Raw genomic sequence first — 20428 nt, forward strand, 5'->3', positions numbered from 1 at the left:
TTATGGCGCACACCCACCACGCAGACCCGTTCTCTCACATGTAGGCCTATGAGCGTTTTCGCGCTAAATTTGACGGCGCTAGAATTTTGGCGTAGATCTATGGTTTGGACACAACGTAAAGCCGTTGATCTACAGGACGGACCCTGAAAGGGTTAATCCAAAAACATGGTCGAAGTTTTTTTTTTCTCATTACGCACTGTGCTGCAGGATTTTTTTTTATGCAACGCACACTGACTACATAGACCCATTCTTTCATATGTAGGCCTACCAGCTTTCTCTCACTAGATTTGAGGGTACTAGAATTTAGGCGTACTAGTACGTCAAAAACCCTGGCTCGTAAGCCATACTAGTATGGCCGAAACCCTGACAGAGTTAAACAAAGTGTTATTAATACTGACAATTAAAACACAATTTTGAGAGGAAACTTTGAACAGTGTTTCAATCAGTCTTGGGCCTTATTATCAAGTCATGAGGGCAAAAAAAAAAAAAAAAAAAAAAAAAAAAAAAAAAAAAAGAGAGAGGGAGGTAAGTCAGCTGAAGAGAAAGTCAGGTCAAGTCAGCCTTTTTTTTTTTTTTTTTTTTTTGCTCTTGGTTTTCCTCTTTTTCTTTGTTTTTTCTTGATAGTGGTCTAGGACTTGCAAGAAAGTTGAGAATTATTCCAGCTGCAATATTATGAGTTTTAAAATATTTTGTTTATATGTATGAACAGAGATATAATGCTGGGATGAGTATGTCTCCCTATATATAGTCATGTCTAGTTATTTTATTTTTAACAGTGCCTAGGAGTGTGTCTTCAGTATGAACAACAGTACACATGGGATGGCTGCATGGCATGGAGGCAGTGGACACGGACAAGGGGGAGGGTGGTATGCTGGTCCACCAGGGCATTATGGCGCTTATGCAGGCTCATATAATGGTCCACCAGGGCCGCCTCCACCTGGCTGGAGTGGTTATGGACCTGCTGGAGGTGGTGGTGGTGGCGGCAGTGGTTTTGGAGGATATGCTGGATATGTAAGTATTTGTCTTTCCTCTGAATGTTTTGAGTTTCCTCACAATGAAGTTGTGTTGATGCTGGTAAGGAGCTCTTAATCCAAGGAAGTGGATCTGTTTTCCTTGACAAAGATCAAATGTGAATGCCTCTCATTCACCATGCAGTGTATGATCCTATGGGTTTGGGGCTTCTTCCCTGATTTTAATAATAATAATAATAATAATAATAATAATAATAATAATAATCGTCATCTACACTTGCTGCTCAGCCTTAGGTGAGGCTTCCTTGTTGACCTGGTCAAGCAGGCTGTTGCTTGACCAGGCACACATGGCTGTCACAGCCTGGCTGATCTGGCACTTCTTGGAGGAACGTCTTCCTTTGTTCCAGCTGCTGAAATTAAACTGGTTTAATTAGAAATTAACCCTTTGACTGTTTAGGTCGTATGTATACGTCTTACGAGCCGCTGTTTTTGACGTATATATACTCATAAATTCTAGTGGCTTCAAATCAAGCAGGAGAAAGCTGGTAGGCCCACATGTGAGAGAATGGGTCTGTGTGGTCAGTGTGCACCATATAAAAAAATCCTGTAGGACACAGTGCATAATGAGAAAAAAAAACTCCTACCGTTTTTTTAATTAAAATGCCGACTTTGTGGTCTATTTTCGTATAGTATTTATGGTTGTATTCTCATTTTTTTTTGGTCTCATTTGATTGAATGGAAAACATATTATAGAAATAGAGGTGATTTTGATTGGTTTTACTATGAAAAGAACCTTGAAATGGAGCTCAAGTAGGGGAAATGTTTGATTTTTCCCTATGTTCAAAAGTAAACATATGATGTCATTTTCCAATAAATGTCCAAGTAGCCATTCTAATATGCAGTCATGAATGGGTTGACATTATTTATACAATTATTACAATATTGCAGTAGTCTGCATAACAGTAAATCTTCTATTTTTTGTTTGAATAAAAATTCAAAATAGAAAGCAAGAGTAATATCAGAGGGGCCTGGAGACATGACTGATGAACAAAGAAAATGGTATTTTGGAGCCAGGAATGTCTGCATTGTTCATTCTGGACCCTATATTGAAATTGTCATATTTTTTAATTTTCGTGAAATTGGCCAAATTGCAAATTTCTGACCACGTTATTGGGTAATTGAAATCGGTAAATGGGCAGTTTCTTGTTGTACTCAGTCGATAGAAAAAATGGAGTTCTAAAGAAATAGCTATGAATTTGGTCGACTGGAACAATGGAATTAGCTGAAAATAGGGCTCAAAGTGGGCGAAATCGCTGATTCGTAAATATCGCTGAGGTCACTAATTTTGCGAGAGTGTAATTCCGTCAGTTTTCCATCAAATTTCGTTCATTTGGTGTCATTACAATCGGGAAAAGAGTCTATCATTTCATAAGATTTTTTTTTTTTTTTTTTTTTGAAATTTTGCGACACCAGGAGACACCTCGGGATTTGGGGTTGCGACAGTCAAGGGGTTAATATATGGATTTGTGATACATTTTTTAAGTGTTTTAATACTAATATTTTAATGATGTATTTGGATAATTACCATTATTTTTTATTATTTTTTTTTATTATCACACCGGCCGATTCCCACCAAGGCAGGGTGGCCCGAAAAAGAAAAACTTTCACCATCATTCACTCCATCACTGTCTTGCCAGAAGGGTGCTTTACACTACAGTTTTTAAACTGCAACATTAACACCCCTCCTTCAGAGTGCAGGCACTGTACTTCCCATCTCCAGGACTCAAGTCCGGCCTGCCGGTTTCCCTGAATCCCTTCATAAATGTTACTTTGCTCACACTCCAACAGCACGTCAAGTATTAAAAACCATTTGTCTCCATTCACTCCTATCAAACACGCTCATGCATGCCTGCTGGAAGTCCAAGCCCCTCGCACACAAAACCTCCTTTACCCCCTCCCTCCAACCCTTCCTAGGCCGACCCCTACCCCGCCTTCCTTCCACTACAGACTGATACACTCTTGAAGTCATTCTGTTTCGCTCCATTCTCTCTACATGTCCGAACCACCTCAACAACCCTTCCTCAGCCCTCTGGACAACAGTTTTGGAAATCCCGCACCTCCTCCTAACTTCCAAACTACGAATTCTCTGCATTATATTCACACCACACATTGCCCTCAGACATGACATCTCCACTGCCTCCAGCCTTCTCCTCGCTGCAACATTCATCACCCACGCTTCACACCCATATAAGAGCGTTGGTAAAACTATACTCTCATACATTCCCCTCTTTGCCTCCAAGGACAAAGTTCTTTGTCTCCACAGACTCCTAAGTGCACCACTCACTCTTTTTCCCTCATCAATTCTATGATTCACCTCATCTTTCATAGACCCATCCGCTGACACGTCCACTCCCAAATATCTGAATACGTTCACCTCCTCCATACTCTCTCCCTCCAATCTGATATTCAATCTTTCATCACCTAATCTTTTTGTTATCCTCATAACCTTACTCTTTCCTGTATTCACCTTTAATTTTCTTCTTTTGCACACCCTACCAAATTCATCCACCAATCTCTGCAACTTCTCTTCAGAATCTCCCAAGAGCACAGTGTCATCAGCAAAGAGCAGCTGTGACAACTCCCACTTTGTGTGTGATTCTTTATCTTTTAACTCCACGCCTCTTGCCAAGACCCTCGCATTTACTTCTCTTACAACCCCATCTATAAATATATTAAACAACCACGGTGACATCACACATCCTTGTCTAAGGCCTACTTTTACTGGGAAAAAATTTCCCTCTTTCCTACATACTCTAACTTGAGCCTCACTATCCTCGTAAAAACTCTTCACTGCTTTCAGTAACCTACCTCCTACACCATACACTTGCAACATCTGCCACATTGCCCCCCTATCCACCCTGTCATACGCCTTTTCCAAATCCATAAATGCCACAAAGACCTCTTTAGCCTTATCTAAATACTGTTCACTTATATGTTTCACTGTAAACACCTGGTCCACACACCCCCTACCTTTCCTAAAGCCTCCTTGTTCATCTGCTATCCTATTCTCCGTCTTACTCTTAATTCTTTCAATTATAACTCTACCATACACTTTACCAGGTACACTCAACAGACTTATCCCCCTATAATTTTTGCACTCTCTTTTATCCCCTTTGCCTTTATACAAAGGAACTATGCATGCTCTCTGCCAATCCCTAGGTACCTTACCCTCTTCCATACATTTATTAAATAATTGCACCAACCACTCCAAAACTATATCCCCACCTGCTTTTAACATTTCTATCTTTATCCCATCAATCCCGGCTGCCTTACCCCCTTTCATTTTACCTACTGCCTCACGAACTTCCCCCACACTCACAACTGGCTCTTCCTCACTCCTACAAGATGTTATTCCTCCTTGCCCTATACACGAAATCACAGCTTCCCTATCTTCATCAACATTTAACAATTCCTCAAAATATTCCTTCCATCTTCCCAATACCTCTAACTCTCCATTTAATAACTCTCCTCTCCTATTTTTAACTGACAAATCCATTTGTTCTCTAGGCTTTCTTAACTTGTTAATCTCACTCCAAAACTTTTTCTTATTTTCAACAAAATTTGTTGATAACATCTCACCCACTCTCTCATTTGCTCTCTTTTTACATTGCTTCACCACTCTAATAATTTCCTTTTTTTTTTTACTGCCAGACAAATTTATCAACAGTCTAATATGGCATTTATGTTGTTGCAGAATGAGGCATATGATGTTATTGTTTTATACATCTTGTTCTCTGTTAACTATTGAAACTTTTGTATTGACAAAGTCTCAGACTTTCATACTCTGCATAGTATAAGAATGTTCAAAAGTTAATTAGTTTTTTTTTGAGTCTTTCACTAAACAGTTACTGGGTTTAGTGTTTAAAATTTAACCCTTTGTCGTGTTTGGCCGAAAAAATTCGGTATTGATTACGTGTTTTTGGCGCGTGTCATACTTCGCGCCCCGCGCGGCCAGCTTCCCGTTCTTTAGTTCCAACCAATCACAAGCCTTCCCTGAGTCTCTTCAGCTAAGTACAGTTCGCTTCTGCCGCCTTCCCATTGGTTGAGAGATCAAAATATAAACACTGGCGGCTTGGCTTCGAACACACACGCATTTTTCCCTCCACCATTACTAATCTACTCTTGGATTATACATTCTACAATGTCGGTAAGTACTGATTGTTGTGTTAATGCTTACATGAATAGTTTAGGCATATTTTGATATATACCTAAAGTCCGTGTGAAGCATAATATGAGTGTAGCATGCAATGGAAAAAAGTGCAAGCATTTTAGTCCGAATTATTTCGGTATTGCCCGAGTTTCCGGGATTGTCCAATTATAGTCAAATAAATATTTATACAAAATTTTCAATTGCATATATGAACTCTGTAGTGGTCTGGATTTATACAGGAGGTTTCTATTGTCCTTCCAGTTCCATGAGAGGCTGTTTTATGGGGAGCAGTCGACCAGCAGGTCGAGGTATATCTGCGTTTCTGAAGACAGTGACTCGGAACCAGAGGTAGACGAACCAGAATTGCTGGATAGTGGTGATGAATACTTGCCACCGCATGCACAGGATGCAGAGATGTCAAGTGATGATGAGGAGGAGGAAGAAAGGAAACAAAGGCCAGCCAAAAAGCAGAAAGTAATGAGGAAAAAGAAAAATTTTAGGATTGAGGAATACCCGGATGAGGAAGAGATCCATGAGAATATTGCTCTTCAAGTTTCATCTCAGTGGACCGTAGATGACATTGAAAATGATCCTTTGCCGGCATATGAACATGAAAAGCCTCTTGCAATTAGGTCTCCATATGAGTATTTTCGTATGTTCGTTACTCCAGCCATGATAGATAACATAGCATATCAAACAAATTTGTATACAAGGCAACAAGACGTAAATAATACTTTTTCAACAGATTCTGAAGAGATCATGAGGTTCATAGGTATTTTGTTGTTCACGGGTATTGCTCCACTACCATCCCTCGAAGACTATTGGAAAGCTGCTTTTAGGAGCCCACAGGTTGCAGATAGCATGGCGTCTAAGAGGTTTAGGTACCTTAGAAGTCATATTCATTTCAATGACAACACAAAAAAGGATAATGACAGATTCTACAAAGTAAGGCCTCTTTACACTGAACTAACTAATGCTTGCTTGAAAATTCCAGCTACACCCAAGCAATCTATTGATGAAGTCATGGTTGGTTTCAAGGGTAAAACTGCTGGAAACCTAAGGCAGTACATCAAAACAAAACCAGATAAGTGGGGTTTCAAACTTTTTTGTCGTGCAAGTCAAGATGGAATCATACATGATATACTCATGTATCAAGGCACAACAACTTTTGACACACATCCCATACAGCTGCCACAGGAAGAATCTAAACTTCCAATAAGTACAAAGATTGTTCTGGTACTTGCACAAACTATGAACAAGACAAACACATCAGCAATCTATGCTGACAATTTCTTTTCAAGTATGCCTTTGGTCAAGCTACTAAGAGATAAGTATAACTGCAGATACACTGGAACAGTACGTGACAATAGATGTGGTAAGCCACATCTGGTGCCTATCAAACAAATGGAAAAAAACAGTGTGGTCAGGGGCAATTTTTGCTTCAACAACAATGATGGTGTCCTTGTTGTACGATGGAAGGACACCAAAGTTGTGACTTTAGTGACAACTGATATTGGGGTCGAGCCCATGAGTCTTGTTGAGAGATATAACAAGGGTACAAAGAGGAAAGAGAAAATATCGTGCCCTGCAGTCATCAAGAACTATAATGCAAACATGGGAGGTATTGACAAAAGCAACATGTTGGTGCATCTCTACAAAACACCAATGAAATCAAAACGTTGGTACATGCGGCTATTTGCCTATATTATTGATCTTGCTGTTGTGAATGCATGGCTGCTTTATTGCCGTGATTCTCGAGCAATAAAGCAAAAGTGTATGCAACTGAAGTATTTCAGGAATTCTATCTCTGAAATTGCAAGGTCTAAAGGACAAAACCTTAGAGGGAGCAGCCTAAGAACAACTCCAAGACCTTCACCAACTAATTCACCATGTACTTCCAATGGTGTTGGCATAGTGAAACCTGGGAGGGGAACACGTACAGAAATGCCTGATGACAGTGTTAGGAAAGACATTACTCTAATGCACTTCCCAATGGCAGGGCAAAGGCCGTTTACTTGCAAGTATTGCAGCACCTCGAAAAAAACGGTAACATCGTCATTCGTCTGTAGTGTATGCAAAGTAAATCTGTGCATAAAGACTGATAGAAATTGTTTCACAGACTTCCATCTTGCCAATTAGCAATATAGAATCATTGGTCTTCCAAATGAATCTCAGGAATATAGGGATTGAAACTTGCATCACTTTGCAATTTGGCATTGTTGATATTTGCTTCCTTGTTTTATTTTTGTAACAATTAAAAAATGTTTTGATACAAGTTCCATTTATGTTTTTTATATTGTCTGTTTGTATATTAAATTTAAAAAATTGTTTTGGTGTGTTTTATTAACAATTGCAAGTTTGCAACATAAAATTTTTTAATCACTTTGTCGGGGGCGGCCTAATATTTTCGGTCTTCGGAGATTGGCAATTGCTCGAAAACTAACCATCAGAAATCAATTTATATGGGATCAGTGACCTTGTATTGAGTTACTCTATCCACCATAGGGAGTTCAGTTCGAATTTCAAATTTTCGGACCCCTTGCGTGATGAAGGGTTAAGAGGGAAGGTGGAAGAGAAAAAGTAACTGGGAGGTAGGAGGAATAAAAAGTGGGAGGAGGAAGAGGAGGAGGTAGGAGAAATAGAAAGTGGGAGGAGGTAGGAGGAATAGAAAGTAGAAGGTGGATGAGGTAGGAGTAATTGAAGATGAAAGGAGGAGAAAGTGGGAGTAGGAGGGTTGACTGAAATTGGTTACCTATGATTCTGAATGGCCTTGGAGTGGGTAAGAAAGCATTCACTGTATAAATAATATATCTTGTCTGTTCAATGATATGAATCTGAAACCTTATAATAAAGTCTCATATCATCCTTTTGGGTATTGATCTAATACATTAGCAGTACTGAGGTTAATGTTTTAACCGTTGGAGGGTCCATCCTGTAGTTCTAAGGCTTTGAAGCCAGGGTCCAAGCCGTAGTCCTACACCCTGAGCTCAGCTCAATCAGATAGACTATACCGTGAGCTCAGCTCACTCAGATAAACTGGGAGCAATAAATTTGGGCCTAGATCTGAGAGAATACATCTCTGTGGTAAGTGTGCACCACATAAAACAAATCCTGCAGCACGCAGTGCATAATGAGAGAAAAAAACTGGGACTGTAATTTTGGATTAAAACAGTGACTTTGCGGTGTTTTTTCGTATGTTTTTTTACAGTTGTATTCGTGGTTTCTTGGTCTCATTTGATAGAATGGAAATTATATTACATATTGGTTTTAGTACTGAAAATGGCTTGAAACTGAGCTCAAAGTAGCAGAAATGTTCAATTTTTGTTGATGTTCAAGAGTAAACAAATGTCGTCACGAGTCTAATACATGTAAGCTGGTGGGTCTGAAATAAGTTCACGAATGTGCTGATATTTATGTACAATTATTGCAGTATTGCATAACAGTGCATCTTCTATTTTTTAATGTGAATAAAAATTTGTTGTGTGAATAAAAATAAAAATGTAATTCATTTATAAAGCCTTATAGCATAACTAATGAACAGAGGAAATGTTAGATTAGTGCCAGGAATGCCTGCATTGTTTATTCTGGACCCTGTTTTGAAATTGGAATATTTTGAACTGTGTTAAATTGGCCAAATTACCAATTTATGATCACTGGAATAATTTTTTTTTTTTTTAACAAGTCAGAGTCGGCAAAATTGCCGATGCACGAATATTGTTGACATCAAAATTTATGAGAGTGTAATTTTGTCAGTTTTCCATCAGATTTCATACTTTTTGTTTTATTACACTTAGAAAAAGATTTTCTACCATTTCATAGGAAAAAATATAAAAATTTTTTTTTTGAAAAGTCTTCGACCCAGGCTGTTACTCTGAGATTTGGCATCTGGACTCTGAAAGTGTTAACCCTTTCAAGGTCCGTCCCGTAGATCTATGGCTTTACGTTTAGGGTCCAAACCGTAGATCTATGCCATAAACTCGGCTCACTCTGATAAACTGTGAGTGGTAAATTTGGGCCTAGATATGAGAGAATACATATATGTGGTATGTGTGCACCACATAAAGCAAATCCTGCAGCACACTGTGCATAATGAGAGAAAAAAAACTGAGACCATGATTTTCGATTAAAACAGCGAATTTGCATTGTTTTTTCGTATGTTTTTTATAGTTGTATTTGCAATTTCTTGGTCTCATTTGATAGAATGGAAGACATATTACAGAAATAGAGATGATTTTGATTGGTTTTAGCACTGGAAATGGCTTGAAACTGAGCTCAAAGTAGCGGAAATGTTAAATTTTTGCCTATTTTCAAGAGTAAACAAACGACCTCATACGTCTAATACACACCAGCTAGTGGGTCTAATATACATTCACAAATGTGGTGATGATATTTATACAATTATTACAATATTGCATAACAGTAAATCTTCTATTTTTTGGTGTGAATAAAAATTCATTATGTGAATAAAAAATCAAAATGGAATTTACAGTGGAACCTCAAATATCGAACTTTCTTCAGTCCAGAAGGCTGTTCGAGTGCCATTACCGAATGAATTTATTCCCATCAGGAATAATGTAAATTAGATTAGACCATTTAAGACCCTCAAAAATACACTTATAAAAGCACTTACAAAAATACACTTACATAATTGGTTGAGTTGGGAGCAGTTCGATTTTTGAGGTTCCACTGTATTTGTAAAGCCTCAAAACATAACTAATGAACAGAGGAAATGTTAGTTTAGTGCCAGGAATACCTACATTGTTTATTCTGGACCCTATTTTAAAATTGGAATATTTTGAACTTTGTGTTAAATTGGCCAAATTACCAATTTCCGATCACTTTATTTTGTAGTTGAAACAGTTGACTTGGCGTTTTCTTGTGCTCAATCGATAGAATAGAAGTAATATTAGTGAAATAGCTAAGAATTTGGTTGACTGGAATAATGTAATTGGCCTAAAATGGGAGTCAAAGTCGGCAAAATCGCCGATTCGTAAATGTCGCTGATACATCAAAATTTGCGAGAGCACAATTTTGTCAATTTTCCATCAAATTTTGTACTTTTTGTTTTATTACCTTCACAAAAAGATTCTCTACCATTTCATAAGAAAAAATAAATAAAATTTTTTTTTTTTTTTTTTTGAAAATTCTTGGACACTGGGGCACCACTTCAGATTTTGGCCTTGGACCTTGAAAGGGTTAATAAATGTATGGAAGAGGGTATGGTACCTAGGGATTGGCAGATAGCTTGCATAGTTCCTCTGCATAAAGGCAAAAGGGACAAAAGTGAGAGTAAAATTATGTATAGGGGAATAATTCTGTCGAGTCCAGGGTATTAGGTTGTTAAACAGCAACTGCCCAGGGAGGTACTACTGTCCTGCCAAGTGAGTGTAAAACGGACACCTGTACAGTGAAACCTTAGCTTATGAGTGCTCCACCATTTGAGTTTTTCAGGATACGAGCAGTTTCTATGTTGATTTTTTGTTTCTTGATACAAGCAAAAATTCAGGATGCGAGCGAGATTCTCCTTCAAGGGAGGTTTCTTTGATGTTGATAAGGGACTCTTGATCTAGGGAATTGTGTCTATGCTCTAGTTCCCTAAATTAACCCCTTGACTGTTGTAACCCCCAATCCTGAGGTGTCTCCTGGTGTTGCAAAATTAAAAAAAAAAAAAAAATTCTTATGAAATGATAGAGAATCTCGTCCTGATTATAATGACACCAAAAAAAATGAAATTTGACGGAAAACTGATGGAATTACGCTCTTGCGAAGTTAGCGACCTCGGCGATATTTACAAATCAGCGATTTCGCCCACTTTGAGCCCTATTTTTGGCTAATTCCATTATTCCAGTCGTCCAAACTCATAGCTATTTCTTTAGAACTCCATTTTTTCTATCGATTGAGTACAAGAAACTGCCCATTTACTGATTTCAACTACCCAATAACGTGGTCAGAAATTTGCAATTTGGCCAATTTCATGAAAATTAAAAAAAGTGACAATTTCAAAATAAGGTCCAGAATGAACAATGCAGACATTCATGGCTCTAAAATAACATTTTCTTTGTTCATCAGTCACGTCTCCAGGCCTCTCTGATATTACTCTTGCTTTCTATTTTGAAATTTTATTAAAACAAAAAATAGAAGATTTACTGTTATGCAGACTACTGCAATACTGTAATAATTGTATAAATAATGTCAACCCATTCATGACTGCATATTAGAATGGCTACTTGGACATTTATTGGAAAATGACATCATATGTTTACTTTTGAACATAGGGAAAAATCAAACATTTCCCCTACTTTGAGCTCCATTTCCAGGTTCTTTTTATAGTAAAACCAATCAAAATCACCTCTATTTCTATAATATGTTTTCCATTCTATCAAATGGGACCAAGAAAAATGAGAATACAACCATAAGTACTATACGAAAATAGACCACAAAGTCGGCATTTTAATTAAAAAAAACGATCGGGTTTTTTTTTCTCATTATGCACTGTGTGCTCCAGGATTTTTTTATATGGTTCACACTGACCACACAGACCCATTCTCTCACATGTGGGCCTACCAGCTTTCTCCTGCTTGATTTGAAGCCGCTAAAATTTATGAGTATATATACGTCGAACATGGTACATCATAAGACGTATATACTGTGGACCCCCGGTTATTATTATTATTTCATTCCAGAAGTATGTTCAGGTGCCAGTACTGAACGAATTTGTTCCCATAAGGAATATTGTGAATTAGATTAGTCCATTTCAGACCCCCAAACATACACGTACATACGCACTTACATAAATATACTTAAATAATTGGTCCCATTGGGAGGTGATTGTAAAGCGGGGGTCCACTGTATACGACCGAAACAGTCAAAGGGTTAAGCCTGAATACCTTCCTTCCCCTCCCCCCACAGGTTCTGTATAATCATATGGGTTTAGTGCTTCCCCATTATAACAATAATAATATATAATTTTTTTTTTTTAACAATTCGGCCGTCTCCCACAGAGGCAGGGTGACCCAAAAAGAAAGAAAATCCCCAAAAAGAAAATACTTTCATCATCATTCAACACTTTCACCTCACTCACACATAATCACTGTTTTTGTAGAGGTGCTCAGAACACAACAGTTTAGAAGCATATACGTATAAAGATACACAACATATCCCTCCAAACTGCTAATATCCCGAAACCCCTCCTTTAGAGTGCAGGCAATGTACTTCCCATTTCCAGGACTAAAGTCCGGCTATATAAAAATAACCGGTTTCCCTGAATCCCTTCACTAAATATTACCCTGCTCACACTCCAACAGATCGTCAGGTCCCAAATACGATTCATCTCCATTCACTCCTATTGAACACGCTCATGCACGCCTACTGGAAGTCCAAGCCCCTCGCCCACAAAACCTCCCTTACCCCTTCCTTCCAACCTTTTCGAGGACGACCCCTACCCCGCCTTCCTTCTCTACAGATTTAAATGCTCTCCATGTCATTCTACTTTGATCCATTCTCTCTAAATGACCAAACCACCTCAACAACCCCTCTTCAGACCTCTGACTAATACTTTTATTAACTCCACACCTTCTCCTAATTTCCACACTCCGAATTTTCTGCATAGTACAGTGGACCCCCGGTTAACGATTTTAATCCGTGCAAGAGGGGTAATTGTTATGCGAAATAATCGCTATGTGAATGAATTTTCCCCATAAGAAATAATGGAAATCAAATTAATCCGTGCAAGACACCCAAAAGTATGAAAAAAAAAATTTTACCACATGAAATATACATTTTCCCACACACAAAGAGAAGGATACATGCACAATAGTAGAGTAGTACATGCACAGTATATATTGTGCATGTACTAGTCTACTAAATGAAGAATAAATGACACTTACCTTTATTGAAGATGCAGCAATGACTGATGAGACACTGTGTCCTGGGAGTGCCTTTTCCTCCTGAGTACTGTAGGTCCTGTTTGGCATTTTCTTCCAGAACAGGCCTTATCACACTGTGTATGCCACTACGATTCTTAAATCTCTCAAACCAACCTTTGCTGGCTTTAAATTCACCAATATGAGCACTAGTTCCAGGCATTTTTCCCTGTTCACCTGGGTGTTAGTCGACTTGTGTGGGTTGCATCCTGGGAGACAAGATTAAGGACCCCAATGGAAATAAGTTAGACAGTCTTCGATGACACTGACTTTTTTGGGTTATCCTGGGTGGCAAATCCTCTGGGGTTAATTGTTTCTTGGTATTCTCAATAAGCCACACCAACAACGGTGCTACAGCAGCAGCAGCAGCTGACAGTGCAGCAGCAGCAGCAGCTGACAGTGCAGCAGCAGCAGCAGCTGTACCACCAATAGTAGCGATGGTTGATTGGGGTTTATTATACAACCTGGCCAGCTCGGAGACATGCACTCCACTTTCATACTTATCAATGATCTTTTTCTTCATCTCTATTGTAATTCTCACCCTTATTGCTGTAGGGTTGGCACTAGAAGCTTTCTTGGGGCCCATGGTCACTTATTTTCCAGAAAAAGCACCGAAAACACTGTAATAATACGAAATATTCCGATTGTATGCTTGGATGTTACCGCGGAGGCTGGCTGGTAAACAATGCCACCGGCGGAACATGTGAGCGCGTCTCGGACGAAAATCGGTAAGCGGGTTTTTAAGCGGTATGTGAGGCAAAATTTTTGCAATTAAAGTAAGCGGTATGCGAAATAATCGCTATGTGATGCCATCGTTATGCGGGGGTCCACTGTATTTACATATATATATACGGTGGACCCCCGGTTTACAATATTATTTCATTCCAGAAGTATGTTCAGGTGCCATTACTGAGCGAATTTGTTCCCATAAGGAATATTGTGAAGTAGATTAGTCCATTTCAGACCCCCAAACATACATGTACAAACGCACTTACATAAATACACTTACATAATTGGTCACATTGGGAGCTGATCGTAAACCGGGGGTCCACTGTATTTATATACGTATAAAGATACACAACATATCCCTCCAAACTGCCAATATCCCAAACCCCTCCTTTAAAGTGCAGGCATTGTACTTCCCATTTCCAGGACTTAAGTCTGGCTATATAAAATAACCGGTTTCCCTGAATCCCTTCACTAAATATTACCCTGCTCACGCTCCAACAGCTTGTCAGGTCCCAAATACCATTTGTCTCCATTCACTCCTACCTAACACGCTCACACACGCTTGCTGGAAATCCAAGCCCCTCGCCCACAAAACCTCTTTTACCCTCTCCCTCCAACCTTTTCGAGGACGACCCCTACCCCGCCTTCCTTCCTCTACAGATTTATACGCTCTCCATGTCATTCTACTTTGATCCACTCTCTCTAAATGACCAAACCACCTCAACAACCCCTCTTCAGCCCTCTGACTAATACTTTTATTAACTCCACACCTTCTCCTAATTTCCACACTCCAAATTTTCTGCATAATATTTACACCACACATTGCCCTTAGACAGGACATCTCCATTGCCTCCAACCGCCTCTTAGCTACAGCATTTACAACCCAAGCTTCACACCCGTATAAGAGTGTTTGTACTACTAAACTTTCATACATTCCCTTCTTTGCCTCCATAGATAACATTTTTTGTCTCCACATATACCTCAATTCACCACTCACCTTTTTTCCTTCATCAATTCTGTGATTAACCTCATACTTCATAAATCCATCCGCTGACATGTCAACTCCCAAATATCTGAAAACATTCACTTCTTTCATACTCCTTCTCAATTTGATATCCAGTTTTTCTTTATCTAAATCATTTGGTACCCTCATCACCTTACTCTTTTCTATGTTCACTTTCAACTTTCTACCTTTACACATATGCCCAAATTCGTCCATTAACCTTTGCAATTTTTCTTTGGAATCTCCCATAAGCACAGTATCATCAGCAAAAAGTAACTGTGTCACTTCCCATTTTATATTTGATTCCCCATAATTTAATCCCACCCCTCTCCCGAACACCCTACCATTTACTTCTTTTACAACCCCATCTGTAAATATATTAAACAACCATGGTGACATTACACATCCCTGTCTAAGACCTACTTTTACTGGGAAGTAGTCTCCCTCTCTTCTACACACCCTAACCTGAGCCTCACTATCCTCATAAAAACTCTTTACAGTATTTAGTAACTTACCACCTATTCCATATACTTGCAACATCTGCCACATTGCTTCCCTATCCACTCTGTCATATGCCTTTTCTAAATCCATGAATGCAATAAAAACTTCCCTACCTTTATCTAAATACTGTTCACATATATGCTTCAATATAAACACTTGATCTACACATCCCCTACCCACTCTAAAACCTCCTTGCTCATCTGCAATTCTACATTCTGTCTTACCTCTGATTCATTCAGTAATAACCCTACCGTACACTTTTCCTGGTATACTCAGTAAATTTATTCCTCTATAATTTTTACAATCTCTTTTGTCCCCCTTCCCTTTATATAAAGGGATTATAGTACATGCTCTCTGCCAATCCCTAGGTACCTTCCCCTCTTTCATACATTTATTAACCCTTTCAATTTCCACAGGCCCTCTCAGAGACTTGTTCTCAGGGTCCCCCAATTAAAAAAAAACAATTATTTTTTCTTATGAAAAGATAGAGAATCTTTTCCTGATCATAATGACACCAAAAGTATGAAATTTGATGGAAAACTTACGGAATTATGCTCTCGTGAAGTTAGCGGTCTCGATGATGTTTACGCATCGGTGATTTTGCCCACTTTGAGCCCTATTTTCGGCCAATTCCTGTGTACTAGTCGACAAAAATCATAACTATTTCACTAGAACTCCATTTTTTTCTATCGAATGAGTACAAGAAACCACCCATTTACCAATCTCAACTATCCAATACAGTGGTCAGAATTTAGCAATTTTGCCAATTTCATACAAATTTCAAAAGATGCCAATTTTCAAAAGGGTCCAGAATAAACAAGAAAGACATTCCTGGCACTAAAATAACATTTCCTCTGTTCATTAGTCACGTCCTCACGCCCCTCTTACATTCTTCAGCTTTCCACTTTCAATTTTTATTCTCACAAAAAATAGAAGATTTACTGTTATGCAGACTACTGCATTAGTGTAGAAATGGTATAAATAATATCAGTGCACTCACAAAAGAATATTAGACTCACCAGTTGACGTGTATTGGATGCTTTGCATGATTTGTTTACTTTTGAACTTTGGCAAAAATCGAAAATTTCTGCTACTTTGAGCTCAATTTCCAGGTACTTTTCATTGTAAAACCAGTCAAAATCATCTCAATTTCTGTAATATGTCTTCCATTCTATAAAATGAGACCAGGAAAACTAGAATACAACAAATTTAATCCAAAAATGCGGTCAGTTTTTTTTTTTTCTTATTATGCATTTTGTGCTGCAGGATTTTTTTTATACTGCGCACACTGACCACCCATTCTTTCATAAGTAGGGCTACCAGCTTTCTCTCACTAGATTTGAGGGCGCTAGAATTTTGATGTACTAGTACGTCAGGTGTATGGTATAGGAGGTAGGTTACTGAAAGCAGTGAAGAGTTTTTACGAGGATAGTGAGGCTCAAGTTAGAGTATGTAGGAAAGAGGGAAATTATTTCCCAGTAAAAGTAGGCCTTAGACAAGGATGTGTGATGTCACCGTGGTTGTTTAATATATTTATAGATGAGGTTGTAAGAGAAGTAAATGCGAGGGTCTTGGCAAGAGGCATGGAGTTAAAAGATAAAGAATCACTCATAAAGTGGGAGTTGTCACAGTTGCTCTTTGCTGATGACACTGTGCTCTTGGGAGATTCTGAAGAGAAGTTGCAGAGATTGGTGGATGAATTTGGTAGGGTATGCAAAAGAAGAAAATTAAAAGTGAATACAGGAAAGAGTACGGTTATGAGGATAACAAAAAGATTAGGTGATGAAAGATTGGATATCAGATTGGAGGGAGAGAGTATGGAGGAGGTGAATGTATTCAGATATTTGGGAGTGGACATGTCAGCGGATGGGTCTATGAAAGATAAGGTGAATCATAGAATTGATGAGGGGAAAAGGGTGAGTGGTACACTTAGGAGTCTGTGGAGACAAAGAACTTTGTCCTTGGAGGCAAAGAGGGGAATGTATGAGAGTATAGTTTTACCAACGCTCTTATATGAGTGTGAAGCATGGGTGATGAATGTTGCAGCGAGGAGAAGGCTGGAGGCAGTGGAGATGTCATGTCTGAGGGCAATGTGTGGTGTGAATATAATGCAGAGAATTCGTAGTTTGGAAGTTAGGAGGAGGTGCAGGATTACCAAAACTGTTGTCCAGAGGGCTGAGGAAGGGTTGTTGAGGTGGTTCGGACATGTAGAGAGAATGGAGCGAAACAGAATGACTTCAAGAGTGTATCAGTCTGTAGTGGAAGGAAGGCGGGGTAGGGGTCGGCCTAGGAAAGGTTGGAGGGAGGGGGTAAAGGAGGTTTTGTGTGCGAGGGGCTTGGACTTCCAGCAGGCATGCGTGAGCGTGTTTGATAGGAGTGAATGGAGACAAATGGTTTTTAATACTTGACGTGCTGTTGGAGTGTGAGCAAAGTAACATTTATGAAGGGGTTCAGGGAAACCGGCAGGCCGGACTTGAGTCCTGGAGATGGGAAGTACAGTGCCTTTAAAAACTGTAGTGTAAAGCACCCTTCTGGCAAGACAGTGATGGAGTGAATGATGGTGAAAGTTTTTCTTTTTCGGGCCACCCTGCCTTGGTGGGAATCGACCAATGTGATAATAAAAAAATAATAGTACGTCAAAAACCCAGGGTCGTAAGCCGTACTAGTACGTCCGAAACCCTGAAAGGGTTAAACAGAAATACAGTGGACCCCCGGTTAACGATATTTTTTCACTCCAGAAGTATGTTCAGGTGCCAGTACTGACCGAATTTGTTCCCATAAGAAATATTGTGAAGTAGATTAGTCCATTTCAGACCCCCAAGCATACACGTACAAACGCACTTACATAAATACACTTACATAATTGGTCGCATTCGGAGGTAATCGTTATGCGGGGGTCCACTGTACTATCCACTCCAACACTATATCCCCTCCTGCTTTTAACATTTCTGTCATGATCCCGTCAGTCCCAGCTGCTTTACCCCCTTTCATTCTATGTAATGCCTCACACACCTCCCCCACACTCACATCCTGCTCTTCTTCACTCCTAAAAGATGGTATACCTCCCTGGCCATTGCATGAAATTACCACCTCCCTTTCTTCATCAACATTTAAAAGTTCCTCAAAATATTCTCGCCATCTACCCAATACCTTCATCTCCCCATCTTCTAACTCCCCTACTCTGTTTTTAACTGACAAATCCATTCGTTCCCTAGGCTTTCTTTGCTTGTTTAACTCCAAAATTTTTTTCTTATTTTCATTAAAATTTCTTGACAGTGCCTCTCCCACTCTATCATCTGCTCTCCTTTTGCACTCTGTCACCATTCTCTTCACCTTTCTTTTGCTCTCCATATAGTCTACTCTTCTTATAACACTTCTACTTTGTAAAATCCTCTCATAAGCTACCTTTTTCTCTTTTATCACACCCTTTACTTCATCATTCCACCAATCACTCATCTTTCCTCCTGCACCCACCCTCCTGTAACCACAATCTTCTGCCCTACATTCTAATACTGCATTTTAAAAACTGTTGCAATGCTCTTCAACCCCCCACTACTCATCTTTGCACTAGCCCACCTTTCTGCCAATAGTTGCGTATATCTCACCCGAACTTCCTCCTCCCTTAGTTTGTACACTTTCACCTCCCTCTTGTTGTTGCCATTTTCCTCTTGTCCCATCTACCTCTTACTCTAAATGCAGCTACAACTAGATAATGATCTGATATATCAGTTGCCCATCTATAAACGTGTACATCCTGGAGCTTACCCATCGACCTTTTATCCACCAATACACAATCTAACAAACTACTTTCATTACGTGCTATATCATACCTTGTATATTTATTTATCCTCTTTTTCAAAAAATATGTATTACTAATTACCAAACCTCTTTCTACACATAGCTCAATTAAAGACTCCCCATTTTCATTTTCCCCTGACACCCCAAATTTACCTACTACTCCCTCCACAACATTTTTACCCACTTTAGCATTGAAATCCCCATCCACAAGTACTCTCACACTTGGTTCAAAACTCCCCACGCATTCACTCAACATTTCCCAAAATCTCTCTCTCTCTCCTCTACACTTCTTTCTTCTCCCGGTGCATATGCACTTACTATAACCCACTTTTCACATCCAGCTTTTATTTTACTCCACATAATCCTTGAATTAATACATTTATAGTCTCTCTTTTTCTGCCATTGCTTATCCTTCAACATTATTGCTACTACTCCTTTAGCTCTAACTCTATATGAAACCCCTGACCTAATCCCATTTATTCCTCTTCACTGAAACTCTCCCACTCCCTTCAGCTTTGTTTCACTTAAAGCCAGGACGTCTAGGTTCTTCTCATTCATAACATCCACAATCATCTCTTTCTTATCATTCTCACAACATCCACACACATTCAGATATCACACTTTGACAATTTTCTTCTTATTCTTTTTAGTAATTATTACAGGAAAAGGGGTTACTAGCCCATTGTTCTCGGCATTTTAGTTGACTTTTATAACACGCATTGCTTACAGAGGAAAGATTCTTATTCCACTTCCCCATGGATATAAAAGGAAAAGTAATAAGAACAAGAACTATTAAGGTAAAATCAAAGAAAACTCAGATGAGTGTGTATAAATAAATGTGTACATGTATGTGTAGTGTGACCCAAGTGTAAATAGAAGTAGCAAGACGTACCTGTAATCTTGCATATTTATGAGAGAGACAGAAGACACCAGCAATCCTACCATCATGTAAAACACAATATTACAGGCTTTCGTTTTACACTCACTTGGCTTCGAAAGGCCGTCACTAGATATCAATGAATACCACAACAATGCAGGAGCAGGAATGACCGCCTCCACTTGTCACATACGTAATGACATATTTTATTCGTTCTGGAGTATATATCAGGTTTCTATGTTATTTACATTGTTTATTATGTCATATTAGATTTTTTGTGATAGATAAACAAGTCATAAAGTTGATATTAGCGTCATATTGAAGTAGTATTTTGTCCTGTCTCCAAATAATAAATTCTCCGCCACTGCTGCCACCACTATGTAGTCACATGTAACGACATATTTTATTCATTCTAGA

General features: G+C 38.9%; 1 protein-coding gene across 2 annotated transcripts in view; it reads left to right on the forward strand.

Moving 5' to 3' along the window:
- Positions 1–751: 751 nt before the first annotated feature.
- The window catches only part of LOC128691416 (leukocyte receptor cluster member 8 homolog), a 120334-nt gene continuing 100657 nt past the window's right edge, over positions 752–20428 (forward strand). The window contains exon 1 of one of the 2 annotated variants that reach the window (XM_053780286.2): positions 752–1011. In XM_053780286.2, the coding sequence (XP_053636261.2) occupies positions 799–1011 (213 nt within the window). In that variant the 5' untranslated portion in view covers positions 752–798. The remainder of the gene's footprint in view (positions 1012–20428) is intronic. The other variant, XM_053780287.2, reaches the window with a different exon arrangement.

Source organism: Cherax quadricarinatus, chromosome 36 (genome assembly GCF_038502225.1).
Source record: "Cherax quadricarinatus isolate ZL_2023a chromosome 36, ASM3850222v1, whole genome shotgun sequence".
Taxonomy (NCBI): Eukaryota; Metazoa; Arthropoda; class Malacostraca; order Decapoda; family Parastacidae; genus Cherax; species Cherax quadricarinatus.